Source organism: Diprion similis, chromosome 4 (genome assembly GCF_021155765.1).
Source record: "Diprion similis isolate iyDipSimi1 chromosome 4, iyDipSimi1.1, whole genome shotgun sequence".
Lineage (NCBI taxonomy): Eukaryota > Metazoa > Arthropoda > Insecta > Hymenoptera > Diprionidae > Diprion > Diprion similis.
The window spans coordinates 6,217,281-6,244,356 of NC_060108.1; the positions used below are offsets into that span (position 1 = coordinate 6,217,281).

At 40.1% G+C, this 27,076-nt stretch overlaps 2 protein-coding genes across 3 annotated transcripts in view; one reads left to right on the forward strand and one right to left on the reverse strand.

The window, feature by feature from the left end:
* Nucleotides 1-27,076, reverse strand: part of LOC124405411 (arylsulfatase B) — a 247,540-nt gene that overhangs the window by 95,164 nt on the left and 125,300 nt on the right. The window lies entirely within an intron of this gene.
* On the forward strand, nucleotides 26,065-26,516 carry LOC124405412. The gene is made up of 2 exons (XM_046880287.1): nucleotides 26,065-26,301; nucleotides 26,427-26,516. The coding sequence occupies exons 1-2, from the start codon at nucleotides 26,065-26,067 to the stop codon at nucleotides 26,514-26,516; spliced, it is 327 nt and encodes a 108-aa protein (XP_046736243.1).

Consider the following 27,076-nt stretch of genomic DNA (forward strand, 5'->3'; position numbering starts at 1 on the left):
TCGAGATTCAGAGTTGTTGAAGCCTGGTCGTTTTTCATTTTATAAGTTTTTGTGAAAATGTTCAGTCGAGCTGAATCGACATTATTAATTTTCTTCTCATTGTACAATCTGCACGTGAATTCTTCCAAAACGGGGAATACCTTCTCAGTATCAGAAGTATAGCTGCCCAAATCAGCGAAAGCTTCTTGGTAGCGTTTCGAACTTTTCAGCATTGTTAATGGCCTTTTTTTTACCCTTGCGATAAAACGCGGGATTGTAATCGCAGCCGGTCATTGCATGGAAAGCAGGTAAATATTTTGCCAGGGTGGATCCTAATGTCTCGTATAAACCTGAAACATCAATGTAACGTCGGGAATTACCAACGCCAACATCCATAGAAATCTTAACGAGACTTTTTAGAAATTCCATATTTCCTAGCATTATTATTAGGATGTGGGTGTCCGAACATCGAATAGTGACTTGACCCTCTTGAATAATTTGACAGACATGGTAAACGATCTTTGTATCTTCCTCCTTATGTTCTTGGCAAGTTACATCTTAGTTAATTGTTTGGTTAACAGAACCATCTTTGACCGAATATTCATAACACTTGTCGTGATTGATGTGGATTGTTTTGTTACCGATTATGTGCGCCATGTCCTGTTCTAACCAATTGTTAATAATAAATTTTACCAGAGCATTTTTGAATTTGATGTTTCTCAATTCTCTAGCGAAATCTGAAGGTCTTACTTGTTGCGGTCCTGATATTCGAAAATCTGCAGATTTTATATTTTCTCGCAATCCATGCTCAGTGTCCTTGATGGACGGGCAGAAATACCTGTCGAATATCAGATCTATCCTTGCAACATTTTTTTTACACAAATTGTGCAAAATTTTCTTCCAGATGTCTCCAAATGTTCGTGGAATGTTTTTTAAAGTGTGTAGTGAAAAGAAACCCATCAATAATTAAAACATCTGTAGACTCCGGCTCAGTGATCTCAATTTTTTTTTCAAGGTCTCGCATTAGTGCTGATTTGTCGGTTTTATTTATTGTCCCGTCCATGTGACAAAGAGATTGCGGCATTGGGGTTATCGGGTAACACAGCACTTTTTCGATACTGATTTTTTTTTCTAAGGACAAAGCTAAAAGTCGCCCAAATAAATCTCTTTGTAGCCTCAATTCTTGGACCTTGCCACCGAGTAAAACTTTTTTCTTTTTTTTTGATCATGCTGAATGTGAATACAGGATTTTTTTTTATTGGTTCTTGAAACCGTGTAGGGCTCTCTTGAACCCCTGCTATGAAATTGTCGCGCAAAGTTTGTCCTCGAGAATCAACGTTTAGCAGAAATTCAGTAATATTTTCTGCAGCAGCTTCTCCAGTAGTGATATTATACAACTTATCAGCGTCTAGAGAACTTTCGAAAGGATTAATGTATTGTTCTAATGTTCTTATGAACTTCTCAACTTGCTGGTGACTCTTTCGAATTTGAGAACTTTTCAGTTCCGAGATGATATCCTGATTCTTGGCAATTCCTGCGGTCTTCAGCACATACGATATTATTCGAGATCGAGCACTGTGATTTATTGCCCAACGTTGCCTTGCAGCCATCGAAGTTGTCATGTAAATAATTCCGATGAATCTCCGAGCTGCTTCGCCGTTAATTGTCTGTTCTAAAGTTAAATCGACAGGTATTCTGGAAAAAGGTTTGTCCGTTCTTCGTACTCCAAATGATACTTGTTCTAATGAGAAAGGCAGTCCTGGATGGGTATCGTCTATGCTGCAAAGTTTGCTGACGTAATATACCAACCAACGAGAATAATTTTGGTGATTGAAAGTGATGAAAAAATTTACGATATTTGCGAGAATGTAAACATACATTTTCAGATCTCCGTTCCTGATACTCTTATTGAGCATGTCATAATAGGATACCAATTTTATGTAAATGGTATAAAACTGAGCAGTTAATCCATTCTTTCCTAGCAGAGTTTGTTCAGTGAATTTCTCATATTTTTCGAACAATTTGAGAGTTGCTTCGTGTTGTACTGTAGGCGTCGCTGAACGATGATTTTGAAATTGAAGCAAAAAATCTTTAATTGATTTATCGATGACAATATTTTCATGGGCGACGAACGCATCGAAGTGCAGTTTTTGAAACGCTAGCGATATAGGAGGATGTAGTCTTTTGCATCGATTAAAGTTTGTACCCGAAATGAAACCCTTCAATGACCCGTTTGCCAAAATTTCACTGGCCGCCATAATATTGGTAATACCGCAATCCTCAATGAAAGAGCCAATAGTTTTGAAGTATGACATTATTATATGAAATCCGCCGAGATGTATGAAAATGTTGTCGAATTTCGGCGCTTCCTGGCATTGAATTCCGAATGCAATCCTTGCAATAGCTAAATCGTACGTCACTTGCATGTATTTCGAACTGCATTCTTCAGCTACTTGTTGAGCCATTTTCAAAGTTAGGTGCACTACAGAATTATCAGTAGGTGATGCATTGATAGGCGCCAAATATGATACTTTCTGCACAGCAGACGTGTCCGTAGTAATTAGGCTATTAAAGCCAGTCCACATAGGGGTATCGGGAATTTGCAGTATGTGAGAGAAAAGCCAAGCAAGATCAAGATTTCTCCACGTCTTAAAAACGTTGGGTTCGGTTGGGATTTGACTGAAGCTGGGAGTTGTGAAATAGGTATCAATTTTTGGTTTCTTCGTATACGGTACGATTTCGTTGATGATGCCGTCGAAACGTCTGCTTCTTTTTCGAACTAGCGGTGTTTCATCTGTATAAACAGCTCAATCATTCGTTTCCAGTACATTAACAGTGTCATCAGTTTGTACTGAAGTATCGGTTGAAGCGGTGACATTTGTATCATTGGGTATGTTTTGATAAATTATCCCGACGGTGTCATGGAGAGTATCCTTACCAGTGAAAGTATCGACAAACCGATCGAAGTTATCGAAAGCAATTCCAGTACACAAATTATCGGCAAGAATTATGTCTTCAGGACATCATTTTTTTTCTTGCGTTAATGAGAATGTCAGCTCAGTTTCAAGTTCTTCTATAGTATTGTAGCAACAGCAATGACCGTATTTGTTAATGAGGTCAACAATTTTTCTGCTGCTAGTAAGACTCTTTAGAGCCAATCCCAGAGCGACATACTTCGAAGTTTTAACGGTTCCGTTTGTAACAGCAAAAATAATGTCCTGTGCGAATGAAAACATTTTAAATTCGCGCGAGGATTTCTTTGAATCATGCCGAGATTGACTGATACCTTTACTGTCACCGCAAATAATACATTCCAAGAGATACGCTAACAACGGTGGCACAGAATCGCATTCACCTCGGATGAGATCTTTTACCGTTATATCTGCCGGTAATTTATTCTTATCCATGTATATTATTTCTCGTCTGATAATCTGTCCGATGTTATATATAGCTTGTCTCGTTTCCATGTTTTCGAAGAATTCTTGATTACTGATGATATGACTCGCGTATGGAGCGATATATTTTTTGTTGTCTGAAAATATTATTTTTATGTTCTCGTTAAACGTGATTAATAATTTTTTTTCCAAATTACGTAGCGAAAAAAAATCCGGTTTTGCGTCAATGGAGACGTTGTCGTGCTGTTCGTGTAGGAATTCAATGTATTTCTCTGATATAAAATTATAAAACAGGCATTCATTGTTCTCAACAACGCGTTCGCGAATAAGTGTACAAATTTTCTCGTATGCGTCGGTATGACATTGTCGTTTTTTGTGCCAAGTTTTTTTTTTTTTTTCTCCGGATCGTTTTTACAATGCCATTCAAATTTTGTTTTGCAATGTTTGTGATAAAAACAGTTGTCGTTATCTTTTTGAGTATTGATTTTATACAGCATTTCTATATTGTTGTACTGAGTGGCAATGGCCCGGATATATTCGATAAAACTTGTGGTTGACTTTATCAAATATACCGCGCGTCTTTCAACATATATCCGGTATTTACCACAAATAATACAGCTGGATGTTTTTTTATCAGCAGTAAATTCATCACCTGCTGTACCGTCATCAGCTACCGCATTGTCATCATCTCCTCGATTACCTTTAAGTTCTTCACTATAATGTAACAAATTCAAAATTGTGATATTCGATTTGATTTTTCTATTGCATACTTAAAATTATATCTTAACTCTCATTTATTGAGAAGTACGCACAAAAAAAATTCTATAAAGAACAAGAAGAAATCCGATCAAGAAGTCCATAAAAAGGTATAAATTTACAAAATGAATATTAAGTATACGTATCCAACTTTTTCATTTGAATGTCCACTCTGTGAATTGGTTCGTTTGTTTGAATTTGTAAGCATTCGGATGAACAAAATTTAAGTTGTTTTTACCGCCAGAGAAAATGAGAATTGATGAATTACCGTTACAGAAAAAAAGCGGTAGACAATTTTGACTGAACGGAATATTAAATATGCTACAAAATATACATTTGCGTGAAAATAAAATCAACTAAAATTTAAAATAAAATGAGATGACATTTCTTGCAGACTTTCAAAGATTTCCCTTATAATTTGTCGTGAACAATTTTTTAATTTTTTTCAATAATTTCACGTAGTTTCTTATCACGAATTCAAAACTGCTCATGAAAATTAATATTCTCCAAGTCTCGCGCGGCTTAGTTAACAATTTCCATATATCTCTCATAAATTGTCGTGAAATTTTTTAATTTTTTTTATAATTTCACGTGGTTTTTTATCACGAATTCAAAAATGCTCGTTAAGATCAATATTTTTCAATACCTACCGCAAAAAATAGTTTTTAAATTCAATGTTGATGTTGGGAGGCCTATAAATATTCTTATATTTAAAAGGCGAGGAGAACAAAAATAAAGAATTCGTCCGTCATTTTTTTTATTACAATTATTACATAAATTCTTACAAGTACCTTAGGAAATAAATTTTTTCTTTCTCTCCGGTTCATAGCTATCGCTATCATCGTTATTTCCTTCAACGTTAATATCCTCGCTTATTGTAAACGTAACATCTTCCGTATCATCGACATCGTCTGAAATTTGTGAAAATTGTTCGTAGATTTCGTCTTATTCACTTCCTTACAAGTTTGCGAATGGCAAGGCGATTGTTCAAAGGATCCAATGCAATGGGGGTGGAAAAAAAGCAACGGTATGTTGGTGCCGTTTACTTGTAGAAAAGACCCAATTCCGGCCAATTTAGTAAAAATAATTTCTTGCGGTTGCGATACAAGTAAATGCAAAACGAATTGTGCGTGCCGGAAAGTAGGGCTAAAATGCACAATATTGTGCAAAAAATGTGACGGACAAAATTATTCGAATGTCAGCAAACCTGAAATAGTTTTAAGCGATGACGAAATCAACGAACAATTTTTACGAATTTCAGACGAAGTCGATGATACGGAGGATGGTACGTTTACAACAAGTGAGGATATTACCGTTGAAGGAAATAACGATGATAACGATTTTTGAATTCGTGATAAAAAACTACGTGAAATTATGAAAAAAAAAAATTTCACGATTATTTATAAGGGATGTATGGAAATTGTTAACTAAGTCGCGCGAGACTTGGCGAATATTAATTTTCATGAGCAGTTTTGAATACGTGATAAAAAAAACTACGTGAAATTGTAAAAAAAAAAAAATTGTTCACGACAATTTATAAGGGATATATGGAAATTGTTAACTAAGCCGCGCGAGGCTCGGAGAATATTAATTTTCGTGAGCATTTTCGAATTCGTGAGAAAAAACTACGTTTCTCTCTATCTATCTATCTATATATAAAAAAAGGTTTTAATCGCTTGAAGTTAACGTTTTTAAGATTGATGTTGTGTCCCACACGACACTTTAGTGGAGTGAGGGTATTTAATTTAAGATAAATTGTTCTGGTATTGTTTTTAGAACTTAACTATTTATTTACAAGTTAATATGAGCGGTTTATAAGATATGTTTATAATCCGTTGACTGGATAGTTCGTTAAAAACAGATATTGGATTGGTATTTGAAACGGTTAGGTATTCGTTGCTTGAGGTCTTGATAGGATTGTTGGTTGTTGATGTCTCGACGGGAACTGACCGTGTTGAAGTAAAGTAAGAAAGAATGTGAAGGAGTTTCAAGAAATGTGGAGGGTGTAGGAGTTTACTGATTCGTCAATTTTTCCTATTGGTTGATTACTGCGATTGGTGGGGATCCAGGATTGGTCAAGAAATTGCACCGTAAGTCTTGGTTATAGGGATGAAAATTTTGTATGTAGGAGGAGAGTGGAAGCATGCAGGTATGACCTATGCTTGAACAATACGTGATCCTTTCGGACTTTCGCGTACCTATTGTCCGGACAGGCCAGCGTCCACATCTGGCCGCCAACTGACTATTAATAATTGGTAAAAACCCAGGGGTAATAAAGTAGTGAAAAACCCGCGCTGGAAGTTCCATACGACCCTTAGGCGGTTCATTTATTGCTCGATATTAGGTATATTGTTTAGGGTTGTAGTTCCTTCAGCGCGGTCTTGTATTGCCAGATGTGGGACTGCTGTCCTTTCCAGACAGCTCGATATAGCTTGGGAACCACCGTCCAGGGAAATCCCAGCCGTATAAAAATATATGGATTAAAATTGAATAATTGGTTAATTGTATAAATTGGATTGTGTTGATACGCAACAATTGACGTTTTTAAGATTAATGAAATTAGCGTTTTTAAGATTGAAATTGTAATACGCATGAAGGTGGGTTGACGAGGAGGTGTTTGCCGTCATCCAGGACCAGCGCTCCGTAGTTTTCGTAGTTCAGGTTGACAGGAGTGTGTTTTCCGTCGTCCAGGGACAGAGCTCAGTAGTTTCGTAGTCAAGGTTGCGAGGATTCGTCCAGGAAAGGTACATTCCGAAATATACTTGCAGTATTACCGACTGTGACGTCAGATAATCGCGTTCAGTTTTAAGTAGTCATGGTAGCAACAAAAATAACAGTTTAAAAAAAAAAGAGATAAATTGATTAAATCAGTGAAATGAGTGTAAAAGTTATAAATATGGTGCCAGACGGGAATTGTTTATTCAGGGCGATATCACAGTGTGTATATAATACTTAAGAGAATCACCTAAGAGTAAGGGAAGAAATCGTTTCGTACGTTACTCAAAACTGGTGCGATTATGAAGGTTATATCGTGGGTGACGAATCACATAGATTAGCGGTTAAATCTACCATAGATTATAAGCGGTACATGGGTAAAGTCGTCCATGACCAGCGCTTCGTAGTTTTCGTGGTCCAGGTCAGAGGAACGATGTTTTTCATAGTAAAGGAGAAGCGCTTTGTATTCGTGGTCAAGGTCGACGGGAATACGAATTCAGTAATCAAGATATAAGGTGCGATGTTTTAGAAACACAGAAGGGGACTTTTGCATCCCAAAGATAAAGTAATATAATAAAACACTGAATAAGGACATCTCTTATATTCACTCTATTCAATCGGGTGACAAGGTTAGTGTGGGAAACTCCAGAAAGTACATCTCTTACTCCCTGAACAATAAACGAATGAAACGCACAAAAGCGCGAGGCGCAAAGCGCCGAGCTTCAGTGGGCTGAGGCGCGTAGCGCCAAACGCTACGAGACGCGAAGCGCCGAGCATCAGAGGCGCGCGTAGCGCGCCGAGCGGGCTTGGTGCGCGAAGCGCGCAGGGGCGGATCCCCTAGTCTAATAAAAAAATCCTGTACCGCACAGCAACAGGTGAAAAAAAAAGATTATAATAACAATAATATACGCATGAAGTTGGCGGTGGGGTGAGGTGCCGGATACAAAAAAAGCATATAGCAAACAAAACTTACTATGTTCATAGTGTCAAGTGATTGACAGCTGTCATCGGGTGTTTATGACAGTCTTTGACAAATATATTTATAGTTATCTGATTATGACAAACAGAAAATAAATATGCAAACGAGAATTATCAAGATGATTCACGACGAGAATTGTCTTTTTCGCGCACGGCACTCAAGATCGACACGCAGAGGTGAGACTGAGTATCGTTTCAAATATAGCTGATAATTGGTCAACATTTACGGGTTTCATTACAGGTAATGAGTCAAACGGTGACGTGATGCGGTCACCTGGTGATTACAAATCACACTTGAATAAAAGGGGAATTTACGGGGGAGAAACAGAATTAGCTGCAGCTGCGGACATTTTTAAGATATGTTTAATCGTGTATCGCGGAGAACAAATTCATCCACACCAAATCGGATCCGAAGATGGAAGACAATTCTCAATACTCTTCACCGGCGACGGAGACGATGAACACTTTGATGTCTTGCAGAAATAAAATTCAGATAGTGAGTAATAAGTATCAAAAGTAACAATCATATAGTAAATATAAATATATCACCAAACAGTTAAAAGGACAGCCAGGATTTACGTTGGCAATGGAGAAAGTCAAGAAAGGTAAGAAGAAAAAAATCGTAAATTCACCTGTCTAATAGACAGTGTATAAGGAAATAGTGAGGCGCGAAGCGCCGAACAAAGAGGCGCTCAGCGCCGAGGTGGGGTTTGTGCGCGAACCGCGCAAGGGCGAAGCCCCTAGTAATCGAAACAAAAAAATTTGTTTACGACAATTTATACGGGAGATATGGAAATTGTTAACTAAGTCGCGCGAGAGGAGGCGCGGGGCGAGACGCAGGCCCCCACCACGCCACCCGGCGGCACCGACGCCGCCACCCGTATATTCCACGCGCGAGCGACCGAATGCAATCATGATTTGCCATGAGATTAATGCTCAAAACGGTTTCTATAATATCAAATATTATGCTTAACACTATTACGAGTGCCCCTGAACTTGAATTTCGCGAAAATGTTGATTCCAACAGTAATAAATTAAACAAACGTAAAAATGATTGTATCTCGGCATGTAATGAAGATATTGAGACTTTTTTTTCAGATTACACGTCTCGCTAAGACCTATGAGAATCTTGAAGAACATTTTGAATAACTTGAATATTTAAGGCGTAACTTCTATTTGTTTACAAGCGAAAATTTTATATCCTCGAAAAACATGTTTTTTTTTTGAAAAACCTATTTTTTTCAGTTAAATCCTAAATGTACATGCTGAAAAGAATCACCCTGATTTTTTTGCACCTTCTCGGCCTTGTGGAACAAGTGCTATATCGGCACGCCGGATTTACGAAAATTGGTCATTCCTGCTAAACTATATAACATGACTGGATAAAACTTACCGATATCTCTTCGGGACAGTTTCTTTCAGGGAATGGATGAGTTTCAGAACAGTACTTTATAAATAAACCACGTAAATACAATAATACATTTTTGGAAAATTTTTGTTTAACAGTGATTTACCGCCAAACCAATAATTATACGTGATTTTTGAATGAAACTTATTTTGTAGATTTCATTACGGCGCACATTTTTTGTAGGAAAAATTTTTCGATAAATCTCGTTCCAAAGATAATAACATCAAAATATTGACTTTTTTTCAAATAATTTTTTTGGCCGAAAGCCGTCATTTCTCGACCCCTCAAATTCCACACTATATTCTTTGAGGTCCAAACTACCTACAAAAAAAATTGCGACTTGGCACGGCTGTTGAATAGAAGTCGTCCAAATTTATGTATGTATGTACATTCCGACTGGACTACACGGCACGGGCGCACACATCACTCACAGATTCTCTCTCTCTTTCGCACTTACGTACTCAGTATGCGGCCGGGAAGCGGCACGGTACTCAATTTTATCACAAATTATTCTTTAAATTACAGCGGCAGAAAACCACCCGATGAACAACCAGAGTATATTATTTTAATAATAGAGCAAGGCAGCAAACAAGATCAGAGATACAATTAATAGAATAACTTAGCTACCTCAAGGCTGGCGGGCTTTCACACCTAAAATGGCCGACCGAAGCCGGCCGGCAACCTGTTGCAATTTAAAATGGCCCGAGGCCGGAGAAAAGCTATGGCCAGTGAGATTCGCGTTAGCGTCAGCCTACCTTTTTACAGAAGTACACCCTTTTCTCAGAAACGGCAGCGGTTTGTCCCCAAAAAGTGAGCGAAGGTTCAGCACAATTAATCGAGACAAGAACAAAGCGAAGCACAAAGAGCAAAGGGCATAGCCGAATAAGCATGCCAAAAGTGCCCTTTCACCAAATGGATTCTTTCGACGACCAACTGTTTCCTCTTGGTAAATGACTGACCCATATCAAATTTTAGCTTTCTACCTCCATTTTGTTCCAAGTTATCGCAAAAAACGTGATTTTAAGCCGTTTTGCGATAACTCCGCTATTTCTACTCCAAAAATTCTAGAAAAAATCACAAATTCAGCAGACGTTCGTACACATATTGAGGATTTTTTTTAGCTTTTTCAGTGTCAACTTGGATCTTACAAAAATTGTTGAACATTTCGATCGCTGGTTTCCGGTGGATTTTGAAAAGGTACCACCTTGTTCTTATCACAGTATGAACATCTGCATTTATGTGATTTTTCGTAATTTTTTCAGATTTTTACGTTTGGTGCGTCATCGTCAAAAAAAATCAAAAACTGACATTCTTAACTATTTTATGGGCACGACTTCAAGATAAGGGCACAGCTAGATAGGTCGGTCGAAAGTGCCTTTTCACCTCACGATTCGCGGACTAAATTTCGTTCCGAAGCAAGTGAAATACATATTTTCACATGTAAGTCGATGACTCCCTTTTCTCAATTGTTTTTCGATGCGACACCTATCATTAGAAAAAAACGGCCAGAATAAAAATGTTCCTGTTTGTGGAAAACTTGAATGAGTGAATGGAATTGTGAATACGTGATTCACTAATTTTACAGAACCACACTATGCAGAACGGCATAGCACATGCCCCTCGAGGGCGATAGCCATGATTTTCTGGAAGAAAATTGGTCGAGTGTAGCTCCTCCGGATGGATGAGTTTCTGGAAGAAAATTGGTCAAAGTGTAGCTCCTCCAGATGGCATGTCGAACGCCATCATGGCTATCGCCCTCTAGGGGCATGTGCTATGCCGATTTGCATAGTGTGGTTTTTTAGAATTAGTGAATCACGTATTCACAATTCCATTCACTTATTCACGTTTTTCACAAACAGGAACATTTTTATTCTGGCCGATTTTTTCTAGTGATAGGTGTCGCATCGAAAAAAAATTGAGAAGAGGGGGTCATCAACTTATATGTAAAAATATGTATTTCACTTGCTTCGGAACGAAATTCAGTCCGCGAATCGTGTGATGAAAAGGCACTTTCGACAGGCCTATCTAGCTGTGCCCTTATCTTGAAGTCTTGCCCATAAAATAGTTAAGAATGTCAGTTTTTGATTTTTTTGACAATGACGCACCAATCGTAAAAATCTGAAAAAATTACAAAAAATCACATAAAGGCAGATGTTCATACTGTGATAAGAAGAAGGTGGTACCTTTTCAAAATCCACCGGAAACCAGCGATCTAAATGTGCAAAAATTTTTGTAAGATTAAGGTTGGTACTGAAAAATCTGAAAAAAATCCCTAATATGTGTACGAACGTCTGCTGGATTTTTGATTTTTTCTAGAATTTTTCGAGTAGAAATGGCGGAGTTATCGCAAAACGGCTTGAAATCACATTTTTTGCGACAACTTCGAACAAAATGGAGGTAGAAAGCTATAATTTGGTATGGGTCAGTCACTTACCAAGAGGAAACAGTTGGTCATCGAAAGAATCCCACTTATGGCATGCTTATTCAGCTATGCCCTTTCTACACTATACAGAAGTTTCACGAGCGTGACGATCTAATTTGCAGCGCAAGAGAGAGAGAGGTGGCCGCCCGCTCTCGATGAAGATGGCCCCACGGTAACATTACGGGGGGGGGGGGGGGGGGGGGGTAGGCAAATTTCGGAGCGCGACCGGCGGGAGCCTAGGCAGCTGGTCTGTTCGCCGCGCTGTGCTGCGGTTTGCGAGGGCGGCAGATTCAAAGCTAGTAGTTATACACGGAGAGTTCTGCGTATAGATTCCTGTTACCGACACTTACCGACATTTTCCCCAGACTCAAACCCTTTCCCCGCGATGACGTCACAGTCCGCTGTACCGACCGAAGATCAAAATGGCGCTACCTTTTTATCGATCGAAGGTTTGACCTTACCGACAGTGTTATCAGCCGAAGGTCAAAACCTTGCTGCTTTACCGACCGTTTTATCGACCGAAGGTCAAAATCACGCGGCTTTACCATTGGTCTCGCTGTCATCCCCCCTACCGACGGTCGAGGTATAGCGGAGACGCAAACCCTTCTGTTCCCAACGTACCCATCTTAGGAATGTTTCGGTTAACCTTGAGCGGCTTGCAGTCTGATATTTGACACCCTACATTCCGCAATTAACAGTTCCGAGAATTGTTTTCGGTAACCCGATATCAACCACCTAACATTCGACAATTAATAAATCCGAGAATGGCTGGGGTGAACCACGTGACATTCCGTTCCCACGATATCGAACCACGTGTCATTCTTATCAAAAGTCCGAAGTCTGAAGTGATTTTAACCATGTGACATTCTTTTCCCCTCCCCACCAAATTTCAAAACGCAAGTGGGGGAGCAGTGTTATAAAAGTTGAAACCGCAAAGGTCAGCGTCAGTTTGAAGCTGTTTTTCATGAAAAGTACTCCGCATCAACAACAACGTGAATTCAAGAAGCGTCTACAACTTTTCATCAAGAATATCGAAGAAGTAAAACAACTCCTAAAAATCAGATCCGAACTGCATCAACTCACAAGAAGATTTGAGGTAATACGACTCAACAGTAACCATCATCATGGACTTCACAAAATTAAATGAAATCGCACGCTTGGAGACTTTCTTGCCATTGAAAAAGCTGGCAGACCTTGACGAATACTACGAGTACGGAGTAAGCAGTGTTCGTCGAGTGAAAACGAAGTTCGGCGACAAAGTAGTTGCAGACTTGGAGGATTCCTTTACCATTTTTCTTCCAAACCGGTTGAATAAAGCCCTCCAAGAAGACGAAGAGCTGTTCCAGAAAGTGACCACAGCCAGTAAGGATGCACGATTGCGCATACGCTACCTTGGTGGACCGTATGGCCAACTTGAATTTATTTATGTATGATCTACACATCACGTATATCCACTACCTTGTAAAAGTCATGCGTTCAATAAAAAAATAAATGAAATTATTATGCGTTTATCATTTAGCGTAAAACCTTCCTCCTCCTGATAATGATATTAGTATGGGAGAAATTATACTCTAAACAGCGAAAGGTGAGGTATCAAACTAATGCATAAATATTTTAAAAAAAGCTTTATTGAAATTACTTTATAACGTTAGTACAATAGTTTTATTCAACAGTATCGTAACCAGGATGATATTTCCGCCAGGAATGAGGGATCGTTCTTGTAGATGCTACTGTGCAGTAGCACAAATCGCTCACCGTCGCCATCCGTACAACATGGTGATTCCAAATTGGTGTAACCAATTTTGGAGTAACATGACGTTTCGAGCTGCACAGTTTGCGTTGGGTATTGTGTGCTCGTCACATCGTACATGTACAGCTGAAGTTTTTTGAATGGTTTGAAGCGATAGACAGCGCAAGTCCAGCAAATTGATGATTTGAACTTTGGGGACAATTTTAAGCAGCCAATCTCGTTTTTCTTCTCCCTTCACGTACACCCTGCGAACTTTGCTCAGCTCGTATTCAATTGTCCATTTCACTTTCTCGAACGGTATATTTCCACAGCTCCAAGGTAGACCGTGAAAATTGCGTTGCAACAATGAATTTTGGCTTTTATATTTAGCGTGTAGACAGTCCCATTCGTAAGGTGGCTTGAAGATAAACGTCGATGGAGGCGCTACCGAGTAGATTGAAATTACAACCAATTCTTTCAACGTGAAGGTGTTGTCGCAAGGTCTACGGAAGCCTTGTATGTCAACGATAAGCTCCATGTTCCAACTGTGAGAGGTGGTGGGAATTGGACAGCTTTTATACCAACTTTTTCACCCCACCACTGAGTGGGTTGTATTCAACGATTCGATCGTAAACAATCAAGCAGTACGACGATGTTTCAGCGGGAAAGTTGGCTTTAGCTTCAAATTCAAGGCGGATGTCAACGGGTCCGTACTTCAAGGATTCGTTTTGTTTTGAACAGTCAATAACGAATAAGGGAGCCTTCGGAAGAAATTCACTCCTTGTCAGCAACGGCTCGGGGTTCTTGTCGTAGTAGGTAGCTTGGAAGTTTGCGTACATCTCGTACAAGAGTGCGTACAGATTACGACTCATGTTTAGGTTCAGGTTACCGTACGGATAAGATTGTGAGTTTAAAAACAGCTTGATGTCCGTGACATTGCAATGATCGAAATGACTTGCGTTTTTGCCGATCTTGTTCTTTCGACTTGTTTGTAAGGCCAAAATTACATATTGAGGTTTTTCAAGCTGAGTGGAAGTTTTACAGTCCAAACGTGTTTCGATGTAGTGGGAAGTAAAGGATATTCGTACAATTCCCAACTGCGGAAGCTCATCGAAATAGGCGGGTCTTTCTCAACGAAATTCAGCGGGTCAACTTTTTTCTGATCCGCAAGTTTCAAATACGGTACGAGCCATTCTACTGTATTAATCACGATTTTGTATTCCTTCTCTTGACTCTGCACAATCGCGTTTACATCAGTTTTGGATCTCGTTAAAATCAACTCGTGTTTGGCATTGACAACGATCTTGCGGTAGTCTTCAGCGAAACCCAGTATCGTGCTGAGCGGTATCAATACGTCAAAATTACCCTCGGCATCGGTTAATTTTTTCTTCTCTTCCACGTCAAGCCATCCTGCGTTCTCCATTAGCCAACTCTGACCAGGGTTCAGAGAAGCGTAACCCTTCATTAGACTTGTCAAGCCAACATTCTTGCTTCTGTCGATCTCAACCGCATTAATTTCGTAGCGAATTTCTTCAAATAAATGACAGATGGCGTTGTTTACGAACTGCGTGTTCACAGTCGCTGTTCCATCAGCTTTTAAGAGTCGTCCGTGGATATGGACCGAACTTTTGCCGGGTAATATGCATAAATCCTGATGCTAAACGGTGATTCGAATTTCATCGCTGTTGTTGAAAGTTGACGAGGCTAAGGTTTGTGAGCGTAAATTTCGTAATGCGCAATGGATTCGTCGAAGATGACCGGTGTTTGAATGTTCAAGATTTCTTCTTCCGTGGTACGTAGCAGACGACGAAACAGCAAAATCGGATTCTCATTTGCCGGAATTTCCTTTTCCAAAAGGTGTCACTTTCAAGCCCAGAGCTATCAGGAAGTCTACGTTCCGAGGTGTTAACGGTTCGTGAATCGATCGATGACTGACTTGATTCGGACATGTCGACTTACTGATATACCTATTCTTTGGATGTCTGTTATAAACGATACCCATCGTTTATTGCGATTTGATGTGTAGTCTCACAGTTATAACTTCACCACGAAAATTAACCAAGTCTCCGTCTTGATCCACTAACCGAAGCTGAACGTGATCTATGGTCCTGACGGTGATCGGAAGGTAAATGACGTGCGACGGCACTTCCACGATCTTATATCCTGGTGGGACGGTTGGAAAAAATTCGTGAATAGTGTGTACTTTACGTCCATTGACATAGGCACCCGTTGTAATGCTGCACTCAACTCGCAACGCGTTGACTTTGAGTATAGTTACAGGCACGTCTGATTCGTGAGTTCTATCAGCCTCCAATACACGTGGTGTGAATCCCAATAGTTGAGCAATGGAATCGTTCGGTTCAAAGTTTAGACCGCGGTTGCATGTGATTTCGCTGCGTAATGTGTTATTGTTGGGCTTAATGTCGAGCCTGATGTTTGTATTTCTTAGCACGTTTTGAAGATACTTCTCTATGTCTTCGATCTCGTAGCTGCCGGTAGGTATAGTGATCAGTCTATCAGCCACGTAAATTTTATTGTGACCAACATCAACGTTGGGGATTGAATTAAAGGTCAACAATTCTACCAAACCAAGAGCATAACTTTTATCACAAGCAAGTTCAATCGGAGGGAAATATTGCGCTTCGAGAATCGAAGAGGTTCCCGAAATTGTTAACGTTAGTGAATCATCCATGGTTGCTAGTGATAGACTAGCTGTGTTGAATTATGCACCATACTTATATAGCTCATCGCTCAAAAATTTCAAGCACAAATGTCCGCATTCAAATGTATCATAATCCTGGTACCTTTTATGATTGTATTTAACGCTACTAATACCGAGATATTTGATGAGGTCCGAGGGTGGTTGAAGGTTACCGAAACTGTCAAAGTAATCGATGTTACTGTCACGTTTCTTGTACGCAACCCAGTGTGTTCCCGGACCCTCTTTGGCGTCAAGGTTGACTACAGCTGACTCGTTTTTTCGTGGACCGTTTTTGGGCATTTCGTTCCGCATAAAAACACCGCGGAAATACGGCATCTTGAAGATTTTTGCATATTTCAACAAGTCCCAATCGGTCAACGCTCGACGTGGTAGCTTTGCATCTAGTTTTTTGGAAGATGGAGACCGAGACCCGTTTTATACGGCTTCAAATGAAGTCCTTTACCCAACGCGATAGCTTCCATAGTTTTGTTGTGCCGTTTGTTCTCTTCCAGTTCTCGTTTAGCAGCGCTCGCATCATTCACAGCTTTTGCTATACCTGCCGCACCACCAGCTATCGCGCCTGTGGCACGAAGTCCAGCGAAAATAGGAATCAAGAATGGTATAAATCCACCAACTTTTGAAGGTACCGGTAGAACGCGCGGTGTTCGCACTTTACATTTACCACCCGCTTTTTGAACAGCGTTTTCAGCCCCCTTGAGCGCAGACTCGATAGCTACTTTTGCATCGTTGCTCGGAATCGTGGATCGTTTCGCCGCATTTATCATTTTTCTTAAGGTCACGTTTTTCGGTTTTCGAATTCCCATTCCTAGTTTCGATTTCACTTTCATTGTATTAGCTACCGCCCAAGCCGCTGCTTTCTCTCTCAAATTGGCGTCCGGTGCGAAGACCCGTTTCCACGCTTTTTCAGCCAATACCCTATCAGCCGCGTTCCTGACTTCAAGATTTTCACGATTCTGCGAGTAAGCAATGTCATGGTTCTTGCAAGCTGCGTCGAGAGGATTGATTCCCGGATCACCTCGCGCGAGTCTCTTTGTCAACTTTGTACCAGGTCCACAGTATTGATAACCAGGTACGTGCAATTCGACTGGAAGACTGTTGATGATTTTATTTACCAGACCTTTGCCGCGATGTTGCCGTTTGCTGCTTCGTTTACCTCTGTGCACGATCATGTTCAGGCTTTGACTGACGGGAAAGGTTTCAAACCGGGGTATTTATAGCAAATCTGGTCAGTCATGTCCAAGATGCGGTTTGAGGCACAACCTACTAAGCTTCCCGTGATACATTTTGAGAAACTTTCAGAGCAAAATGTGAAAAGACAAAATCGGCATGGGGAATTACTTCCGAACAGTGTGCGTGCAATATTCTGCGGACCGTCTAATCGTGGTAAAACTAATGCGTTGCTCACACTTATAACCCATCCCAATGGACTTAGATTTAAAAATACCTATATCTACTCAAAATCCCTTAACCAACCGAAGTACCAATTGTTGAAGCAATTGTTGGACAACGTTGAAAATATGGAATATTTTCCTTATACCGAGCGTGAGCAAGTGATTACACCGGACGAAGCACGATCCAACTCGATAATCGTTTTCGATGATGTAGCGTGCGAGAAGCAGGACAATATTAGAGCCTACTTCTGCATGGGCAGGCATCACGATGTTGATTGTTTCTATCTCTGTCAGACGTACGCGTGTATTCCCAAAGATCTCGTGCGCGACAACGTAAACTTACTCGTGTTATTCAAACAAGACGATATGAACCTGAGACACGTAAAGAACGACCATGTGAACACCGATATGTCTTACATACAGTTTAAAGATGTCTGCTCCGCATGCTGGAACGGTGATAAGTACGGGTTTCTTGTGATCGACAAAGACAGCGAGCCCAACCAAGGACGTTATAGGAAGGGATTCGATTCTTTCATTAGCCTGGAAAAGTAATAAAAATCTTGCGTTTCCAAGCGAGAGACACAGTAGCGTTGCAGACTCAGTTGCGTCAACATGCAGAGCTCCAAAATTCCCGAGCAAAAAGAAGTCCTACATCAGATCGCTCAAGCGAGTGCTGCGATCCGTCGAAAACACAGATTGCTCAAGTCGGGCAAAGAATCCACGGCTCGGAAATTGAGCGACGTTTTCAAACCAGTAGTGACTCCGTTGCGAGAACTGGTGAATGTTACAAAAGAGGCGAAACCCGTGAAACAAGAAATGGCAGAAATTAAACAAGAAATAAAGCAGATGAAAAATGAAACGAACAATGAAACAGTCTCGGAAATGGATGATTCCTTTGCTTCGGCAGGAGATGAAACAGTCGTAGAAACACCCGTTGATGAAACCGAGAATGAGTATTTTGAAATGATGAGAGATGAGACAAGAAAAAATGAATTGGATAACGTATACGGTGTATGCAACCTCTCAACCGGACTAATGATTGGTGATTCGTTGATGAGTTTTGAGAGTGACCAGATCCGTATTAGGGATACGCTTTACCCAAAAACGAAAGGGTTGCTGGAACTTTTGTTCAAAAAGAAGCCCGATAGGTCCTATGTGAGCGACAAAGATCGGGAAAATTATAGAAACATAATCCTCAAAACGAACGCACATAAAAAGTATTACTCATCTGATGGAGCTATTCGAAGCGATAACAGTTACAAATTGAGAAATGTCATTGCCGAATTGTTGGATTATTCACCATCGCCTCAGCGAAAGCGTAAAGGTCTACTTCCGCAAGCTATGCTTACACGACAAGGCGTTCAAACGGAATACGTTTTCTGGGATGATCCAAACAAGTTAGTGGAGCGTCTTCGTCTACTCCTAGCATCCCAGGCGGCGGGAAATCCGAGTCACAACAACGAAATAATATCCATTATCGAAGAACTACGCGAAGCAGAAATCATTTATTGAGCAGCTCTTATCGCTTTTGCATTCATTTCCGAGATGAGCGTCGATGTGTTCGGACGGCATCTGGATAAAAACACAGCTGCGGGTAATCGCGGCCCTCCCGGTGTCGGATTTCAAATCACTGCGAACGAACATTACGATCTACATAATAAAAGACTGTGCAATGTCGCAAAACCTGTTGAGCAAAACAATGCTGTAACTTTGAAAGTCTTACGACGAAAATTCAACGTGCTACAAAAACAAATCGACAATCTCGATCAAATGATCAAAGCTTTGGAGATCACGACGGGGAAAGCTTTGGATACCTTCTACGCAGATTTTAAAACAGGCAGAGACCTGTCGATTCGAAACGCTGAAATCATTTCCAAATTGTACACCAGACTAAGAGCATTGGAATATGAACGAGAAAAAGCTAACGCTGGTGACGGAACTGCATAAGCCTGCACGCCGGAATTACCCGCGTCGCCGTGTAGACGTGCGCGGCATCGACGAGGCCTGGCAGGCGGATCTTGTTGATATGATGTCATACGCAGGACAAAACAAAAGCTACAAGTATATGCTCAAAATCATTGATATCTTTTCAAAGTATGCGTGGGCTGTACCGATAAAGAGCAAGTCCGGGGATGATGTTACAAAGGCCATGGAATCTGTGCTAACTCAAGGACGTGTACCGAAAAAATTACACGTGGATAGAGGAACGGAATTCTACAACTTAAAATTTCAATCTCTTATGTCGCGCTATGGAATCAAAGTCTACTCCACGTACAGTAATTTGAAGGCTTCGATCTGTGAACGGTTTAGTCGTACACTGAAAAGTAAAATGTGGAAACGGTTCAGTATGCAAGGAAGCTACAAGTGGCTCGACATCTTATCTGATTTAGTATCGGCTTACAACAACACGAAACACCGAACCATAAGAATGAAACCATCAGATGTCACCGTTGCGAACGAAAGGCTGGTATTACGTCAGTCGAAGCGAAACCTTCCAAACCGGCAAAATTCAAAACCGGTGACAAAGTTCGAATCAGCAAGTTCAAAAACGTCTTTGAGAAAGGTTACATGCCCAATTGGACGACCGAAATATTCACAATAAGCCAAGTAGAAAATACTAATCCTGTGACGTACAAGCTCAAAGACTATCAAGGTCAACCCATCGCTGGTGGTTTCTACGAACAGGAGCTCCTCAAGGTGGAACATCCGGACATCTATCTGGTGGAGAAGGTGCTTGAGAAGCGGGGAAAAGAATTATACGTCAAGTGGCGAGGTTTTGACAATACACACAACAGTTGGATAAATGAATCTGATACGTAATATTGAATAAACGAAATTATTTTCCAAGTATTTGTCTTTATTTTTACATCTTAGAGATACAATTCATACCGATGCTCAGTTTAACTGCAGGTCTTGTACCCCCACGGTAGCGTATCGCTTGTGTTTCGAAATATGATACACTTATCGTCGTTCCAGCTCAGTGCTACTTCTTTCTGTTCAATGGTATAGACCTGATGCTTCTGACTCTGTATCAGACTATGACGTTTGACTAAATTTTCGTGTTCTAAATCACACTTCAAGTAATCATCGAAGGTTATAGTTTTTAACAGGGATCCTTTGACAACCTTGGCTCGTTTTTGATCCTTATCCTCCCCCATCACTCTGAATGAGTACAACTTCGCTCTCAAGCCAATGAATTCCGCCATTATTTTTCCGTTACACTCATCTTATATCAAACCTAGAACTTTTTTGTTAACCAACGGCATTCCGTAGACGTTGTCAGGTGGATAATCGGAGGTATCAAATTTATCCAAGTCCTGTTTGATGCATTCGTAAATGTTGGGGACGGTGAAATGGTAGATCAAACTATCCGTGTCAGTGTACATTAATTTTGCCTGATGCTCAAATTTCGTTTTAACATACTTGTAGTGAAAATCGTAGATAAAGGTCTTCGCAAGATCTAAAATGGAGAAGCCTGCATACAATGGTTTGTTGAGTTTGACTGTAGTTCTACGCAATTCAACTATTATCATATCTTTATCAAAGATTGTACAACTGTGGAAATTTGGTTTGGCTATAGTAGCTCTAGCACCGTATCTTCCATCCCATTTCGTGATCAGCCTGACATCACTATACTTCCTAACATTTTCCATTGTCTTACCGAAAACTGCGTTGTTCATCAGTTTATAGAAGTTTTTTTCGAATTCATTGTTTGATTTTTTGCGTAAGTCTGTATTTAAATCTATGTACTTTTTGAGCCACGGTGTTTGTCTGAACTTTAGAACTCTATGAATTTTAGCTAGTTTTAAACCTAATTCTAAGCATTGTTTCAAGACGCGGTAATGAACAACGTAGTTTTGCTTGGAAAGTAGCGTGGTCGTCAATTTCGGCTGCTTACTTTCTGGGATGGGAGGTATGTAGTGTTCCGGACACAGTGGTAAATCTTTATGCATTTCATGCAGTTCCTCGGGATATTCCAAATCTACCTCTAATAAGTAGCCAAACTCCGCTTCGTCTGTGATGGCAAAAACATCGAATTGTCTGAAATCTAATATCCATTCGAAAGAACTGCATGGTAGAGCAAAGCTCATAGCCGCGCCGTACAAGTTGTTAACGTCGAAGTACATGAGATAAGACTCTTCGAGCGCTGGATTGAAAGCATCTCCCATGTATCTATTGTTAGCCTTTGCATATCGATTGGAGCATTGGGACACACTACCTCGATCACCTTTTTCTATAAACATAAGCATATCTATGTCAGTGAAAAGCCCGAGTTCGATACCGGTACATTTCAACATTGCGTCAAACAAAAGACCGGGCGCCATGTAATAATGTAAAGGGTCCAGGTTGTACGTTTCATAACAATTTTGTCGAAAGTTTTTAAAAACGTCAGCCAACAGAAAAACATCAGTTTGCAAATATAAGTCTGAATATTCCCCCAACGTTTTAAGGTTAAAAGCTTGCCAAACTTTACACACGTGTGCGTAATCTTCATCTGAAATACCTTGATTGTTCAATTTTGAATAACATTTTTCTTTAGGCGGTAACTTTACGTCCTCGAGTTTTTCCCAACTATCCATATACTCATACGGAAAAACACCTTTTCTGGTTAATAACTCGAATTTTTCAGAGCTAGTGCAAAATTTACGTGTAATTGCTTTTTGATTATCATTCAAATACGTTGCCAATTTTTCGAGGCTGCTGGGCATAAAACGGTACGAATCTATAAATCTAAACTGTACATCTGTTCCTTCAACGAATTTTGTGAACGAAATATACTTTCCTTTGTTCACGGGTAGAAGCTGAATAGTACCCTGAAAAGTTGTGGCCGATGCTTTAATCAAAAAATGCGAATCGTAACCCGACAGATTGTGGAATATCACTGGGATAGTATGCGAGTTTTGATGGTTAAGATTACAGCTTTGATGCGCAGGCCCCCACGGTACCTTCCTGTGAAATGACAGTGATCACGGTGTCTCACGTCTTCGCGCGTGAACGGCTTTTCACAAATATGACATACCTTTGATAAATTAAATTCGTTAATTTGATTGAAGTTCAGTGGCTCGATAGGTACAATAGTTTTGAAATACGTTTCTAACGAGTGTGCCAATTGCCCCAACTCGTTCACAAACCATTCGATGCAAGTCTCCCCGCGGTTAATTTTGAACGTTGAAATGGAATCGTTAAAGGTGCAATGCAAGTAATATGCTATACTGTAAGGAATATGATTTTGGTAAATTGTTCTATGTTATTCTAAGTGTTTCTGACACTTGAATGTTAGTAGCTTGCAACAAGCATTCTAGATCCGCGTAAATACAGAACGGAACGCTTTCCTTGTGCTTAAAATTTTTTATTTTAGAATTTTTTCCTCCTCTGTGGGTAATTCGACTTTGGTTTCGTTTAAATCTGTGCAATAAAATTTATGCTTTGTCAAACATTTTTCAGATTGGAAGTGCAACAAACATCTATCACATAACCAAGTACGACCATTACGGGTGGAAATTTGAGAACTAGTTAACCGAGATAACTTTCGAATCCAAGCGAAATGAAAGGTTCTGTTTTTTTTTATAATTTTCCATATCAACATCATCGTCATCGTTTGTCATTTCGGTTTCCACTGCCAAGAGATGAATTACGGGTTTATCAGACTTATTCTGACTCAAGTGAATCGGTACTATTTCACTTTTTTCCCACCATCTTGGTCTATACCATGAACATTGATGGAAAGTCCATTGAGTTTTTCAAATTTCGAAATAGCATTTTTGTCTAAAGACATAGGAAAGTTTATACTATCATACCGTAGCACTGAGCTAAAATGTGGATACGAGCTGGTTATGTTGGGATTTCTGTTGTTAGCTGGGTACAGAGCTGCGGTGACCGACCAAAGGAAGCAATACGAGTCGTTGTTTCGGATGTTTACCACAGCCTTCTTATCTCTGATGTGTTTCGGTAACGGGGTGTAGGTATACAGACCACCTCGAAGTGGTGTATACTTGTTGATATTGACCGTAAGATTGATAATTTCAAGTAACGACCAGCCTGAATCCTTCTCCTGGAAATCTTCCACCTTTGTTAACAAACGGTTTGTTACATTTTCGATGAACCATTCGTTAATATCCGTTGTCTGGAGGATGATTTCGTTTCTCGTATTGAAGAATTTGTTCTCTTCTACTGTGTGATCATCCTTCTTTACTTCGAATTTACAAGCCAGGATAGCGTTGACTTTTAGGCTCCTGGCTTTCTTCAAAGCGTTTTTCAGTCTTGTCACAGCAAGTAACTTTGCGTCTTCTAGAAACCTCTCCACGTCTTCATGTTTCAAATTGGTGATGGATCCGGTTCGTATTCTTCCCTCGAAAGCAGACTCCAATTCTTCCCAGTGTACGCGATCGCTTCGTCTTTGTTTCCGCGTACCGTCACCCGTTCTCCAAAGACGTTTGAATTTTTCCGCCAGCGATTTCAAGAGTCCGATGGTTGTGATAATTTTCGTTTCTTCACCCATCGTTGAATCCTTTCGCAGAATTTTGTTTAGAAGCCGGATATTTTGCATCCCAAATTTAATCCATTTCTGAATCTCCGTTGGCGATGATTTGTTCAACATTTTGTACGCAGATTCCATAATGTTGATCAATTTCAAACATTTCGCGGATTCCATCTTTCTTACTTCTCACGTGCTCTTGACAGGTTTAAACATGAATGATCGATTGCTGTAATGGTAATCCTTTTTATAGAACGTGTGTCTATTGCGTGTGGTGTCGTGTCATTCGGTGAACATGCGGGCTGGCATACGATATCACATTTCTCCGTTTGCAAAACTTAAACACAAGGGTTCGTTACATTAGAGTCCTGGATAGCGATTCTGGATCTTTTTGCGCTACTTAACGACTCTGCCTAATGTTAACGCCCCGTTGTCAGGCGCTATCTCGGTATACGTGAGTTACTGATCTATCGGAATTTCTTTATTCTATGGTGAATTGTGAAATTTTTCAAATAATTTACCGGGTTTCGGAATCAGTTGCAATAATTTATAACGACAGGTAAGAAACGAGTTTTTAATTTCGGAATAATTTTTTTTTTCATGTGCTACACAAACGAACGTTGATATTTTTGGAACGCATTATAATAATACGTGTCTACAATTCAACTCTTCGATAATAGTATTAATTGAATAAACGTTGATTATTGATTGTGGCTGGGTAAAAATGTTACAAAAATTCAGGCGGCTAAGTTTGAAACAAGGCGTCAAACTTACATATATAATATACCATCTTGATAAGGCAAAGGCTTTCCCACGTTATAATCTACCATATTAACAAGACAAAACCTTCCACAAGTATCTGACGGAATCAAGGTACATACGTAAATAAATACTATTCAAATTGACGTATGACGGCGTTAACTGCTTAACCACGGTCGCCGAGGGCGTGCTACGCCGGGCGCTAAAACTGTAGACAGTTAACGCCGAAACAGTATCAAGACGACGTTAAAGGTGTAAAACGTCTCAGCGACAGCGAGTAGGCGCTCTTTCAAATATGGTCGCCGAGCGCGTGCTACGCCGGGCGCTAAAACTGTAGATAGTTAACGCCGAAACAGTGAGCGACAGCGAGTAGGCGCTCTTGACAGTTTGTTATACCCAAGCCCAACGTAGCATTTGGCACCAAAACAACCATCGCTTTATATACGCAACCATTGTTTACGATACACGTATATAAGACTTTCCAACGCTCAAACAATTTAAGATAGTGCGATTTACTTAGAAAATTCCTATTTCCAGTGTTAATTGTTATTCTTTATCCACAGCTTAATTCTATTGTCTTGTTTTGTACTTATCGTAAGATTAGTGTATAATCCATTATTCTATAACGTACTTGTAGTTAGTGTATGAGATCTTTTTCGATATAGCTATCGTCTCTTCGTCATCTTTAGCGGGGTTCCAGCAGCTGTCTGTTTATTATACGTAGAGAAAGAAATCCACACTAGACGTCGAGGTTCGTGTGCGCATTTACAAATATATTATACATTATTTCTTGCTCACAAGGAGTGAGTATCAGGCCTACGGCACATGGATTTTGTCCTTGGAGAGATGCTTTATTTGCCTAAAATATAAGCGGTAGCAGAATGTTCCCAATGTTAATATTTTAACTTTGAGCTCGCCAAGAGATCAAAGGCTCATTATATTGAACTGTGTATGAGGGCTCATATCTTTTATAAAAAAAGGACATCTAAATCTGAACAAAATCCGTTATCCGGAGGCCTGATAATCTCCCTGACACAATTCAGTTCAACGGTATGGCCCTTGAAATCATTATTTTCATTGTGAATTTAATTTATTCATTCAATAATTGTTCTTCATATAGTTTGACTTGCAAATTTTAAGAATTATATACCAATTTCAATATTTACAAGTAGTTCAATTTTCTCAAGAGTATCAATTCATGTAGAATGAGATTTATCTTTTACGGATTACACCAGTTTCAATCAAGGTGACTCACCTTTACTCATGTATCTCCGAATTCTGTTTATTGAACACGTTAGCTATCGTATTACCCAATAATGATTATATAAATTGAAGATGGCTATGGGGTGGCTAGCCAACGCCGTATTAGATGCGGAGGAGGACGAGGACGCGGTAGCTGAGCTAATGGTGAATCGGAGACAACTGCGGGACGAACAGAACCCGTTTGAACTTCCTGAAGTTCAATTTCAGCAACTATTCCGGCTTTCCAGGGAGTTGGCTAGCGATCTAGTCAACCACCTTCGACCGCATCTCGAAAGGGATCGATCCAACGGGTTGTCGGTTGAGTGCCAAGTGAGCATGTCTTATTAAACTTTTTTTTCACAAAGTTCAATTTGTATCAAATATGTTTGATCAATTTCGAATTGAAGACACTTGGATGAAAGAATGTGCAGTTTGTATAAACTTGTATTTGATAGGTCCTTTGCGCGGTACGCTTCTATGCCGTTGGTTCATACCAGCGTGCTATAGGGAAAGATTTCATGGTGGCGATTAGCCAAACTGGTTAGTCGCTGCTTGAAATCAGTGTCGGCGGCAATCAACGATCACTTGCTGCAGCAATGGATCAAGTTTCCGGCAACACCGCAGCAGCGAGAGGAAGCTCGTCGCAAATTTGCACGAGCGCCTCAACCATTCACTGGAGCAATTGGTGCTATAGATTGCACGCACATTGCAATTCTATCTCCGCAAGAGCACGAAGAAGCCTACGTGAACCACCACGGCTACCATTCCTTGAATGTTCAGATGGTTAGTTGAAATTAACTCATTGTTCGCTCTGATTAATACTACTAGGTTCAATTTTTAAAATCATGCTCGATTTTAGGTGTGTGATCCAAATCTGCGCATATTGAACGTGAATGCCAGGTTTCCTGGCTCACGTCATGACGCTGCGATTTGGACGCAATCTCCGGTGAGGACACTCATGGAAATGTGCTATGGAGATGGGGAACGTGGAACATGGTTGCTAGGTAAATACTCATTATACTGAATAATGCCTGCCATTGTGCGACATCCAGCAGGTTCTAAACCTTTTAAAATTTTTTTTAATTTCTACACACCGTAGTACCAT

Excerpts from the sequence above, each read along its gene's own strand:
- LOC124405412 (XM_046880287.1), top strand. The coding sequence starts at position 26,065 with ATGGCTATGGGGTGGCTAGCCAACGCCGTATTAGATGCGGAGGAGGAC. Across the intron at positions 26,302-26,426 it reads GGTTGTCGGTTGAGTGCCAA|GTCCTTTGCGCGGTACGCTT; the intron begins GTGAGCATGTCT and ends TGTATTTGATAG.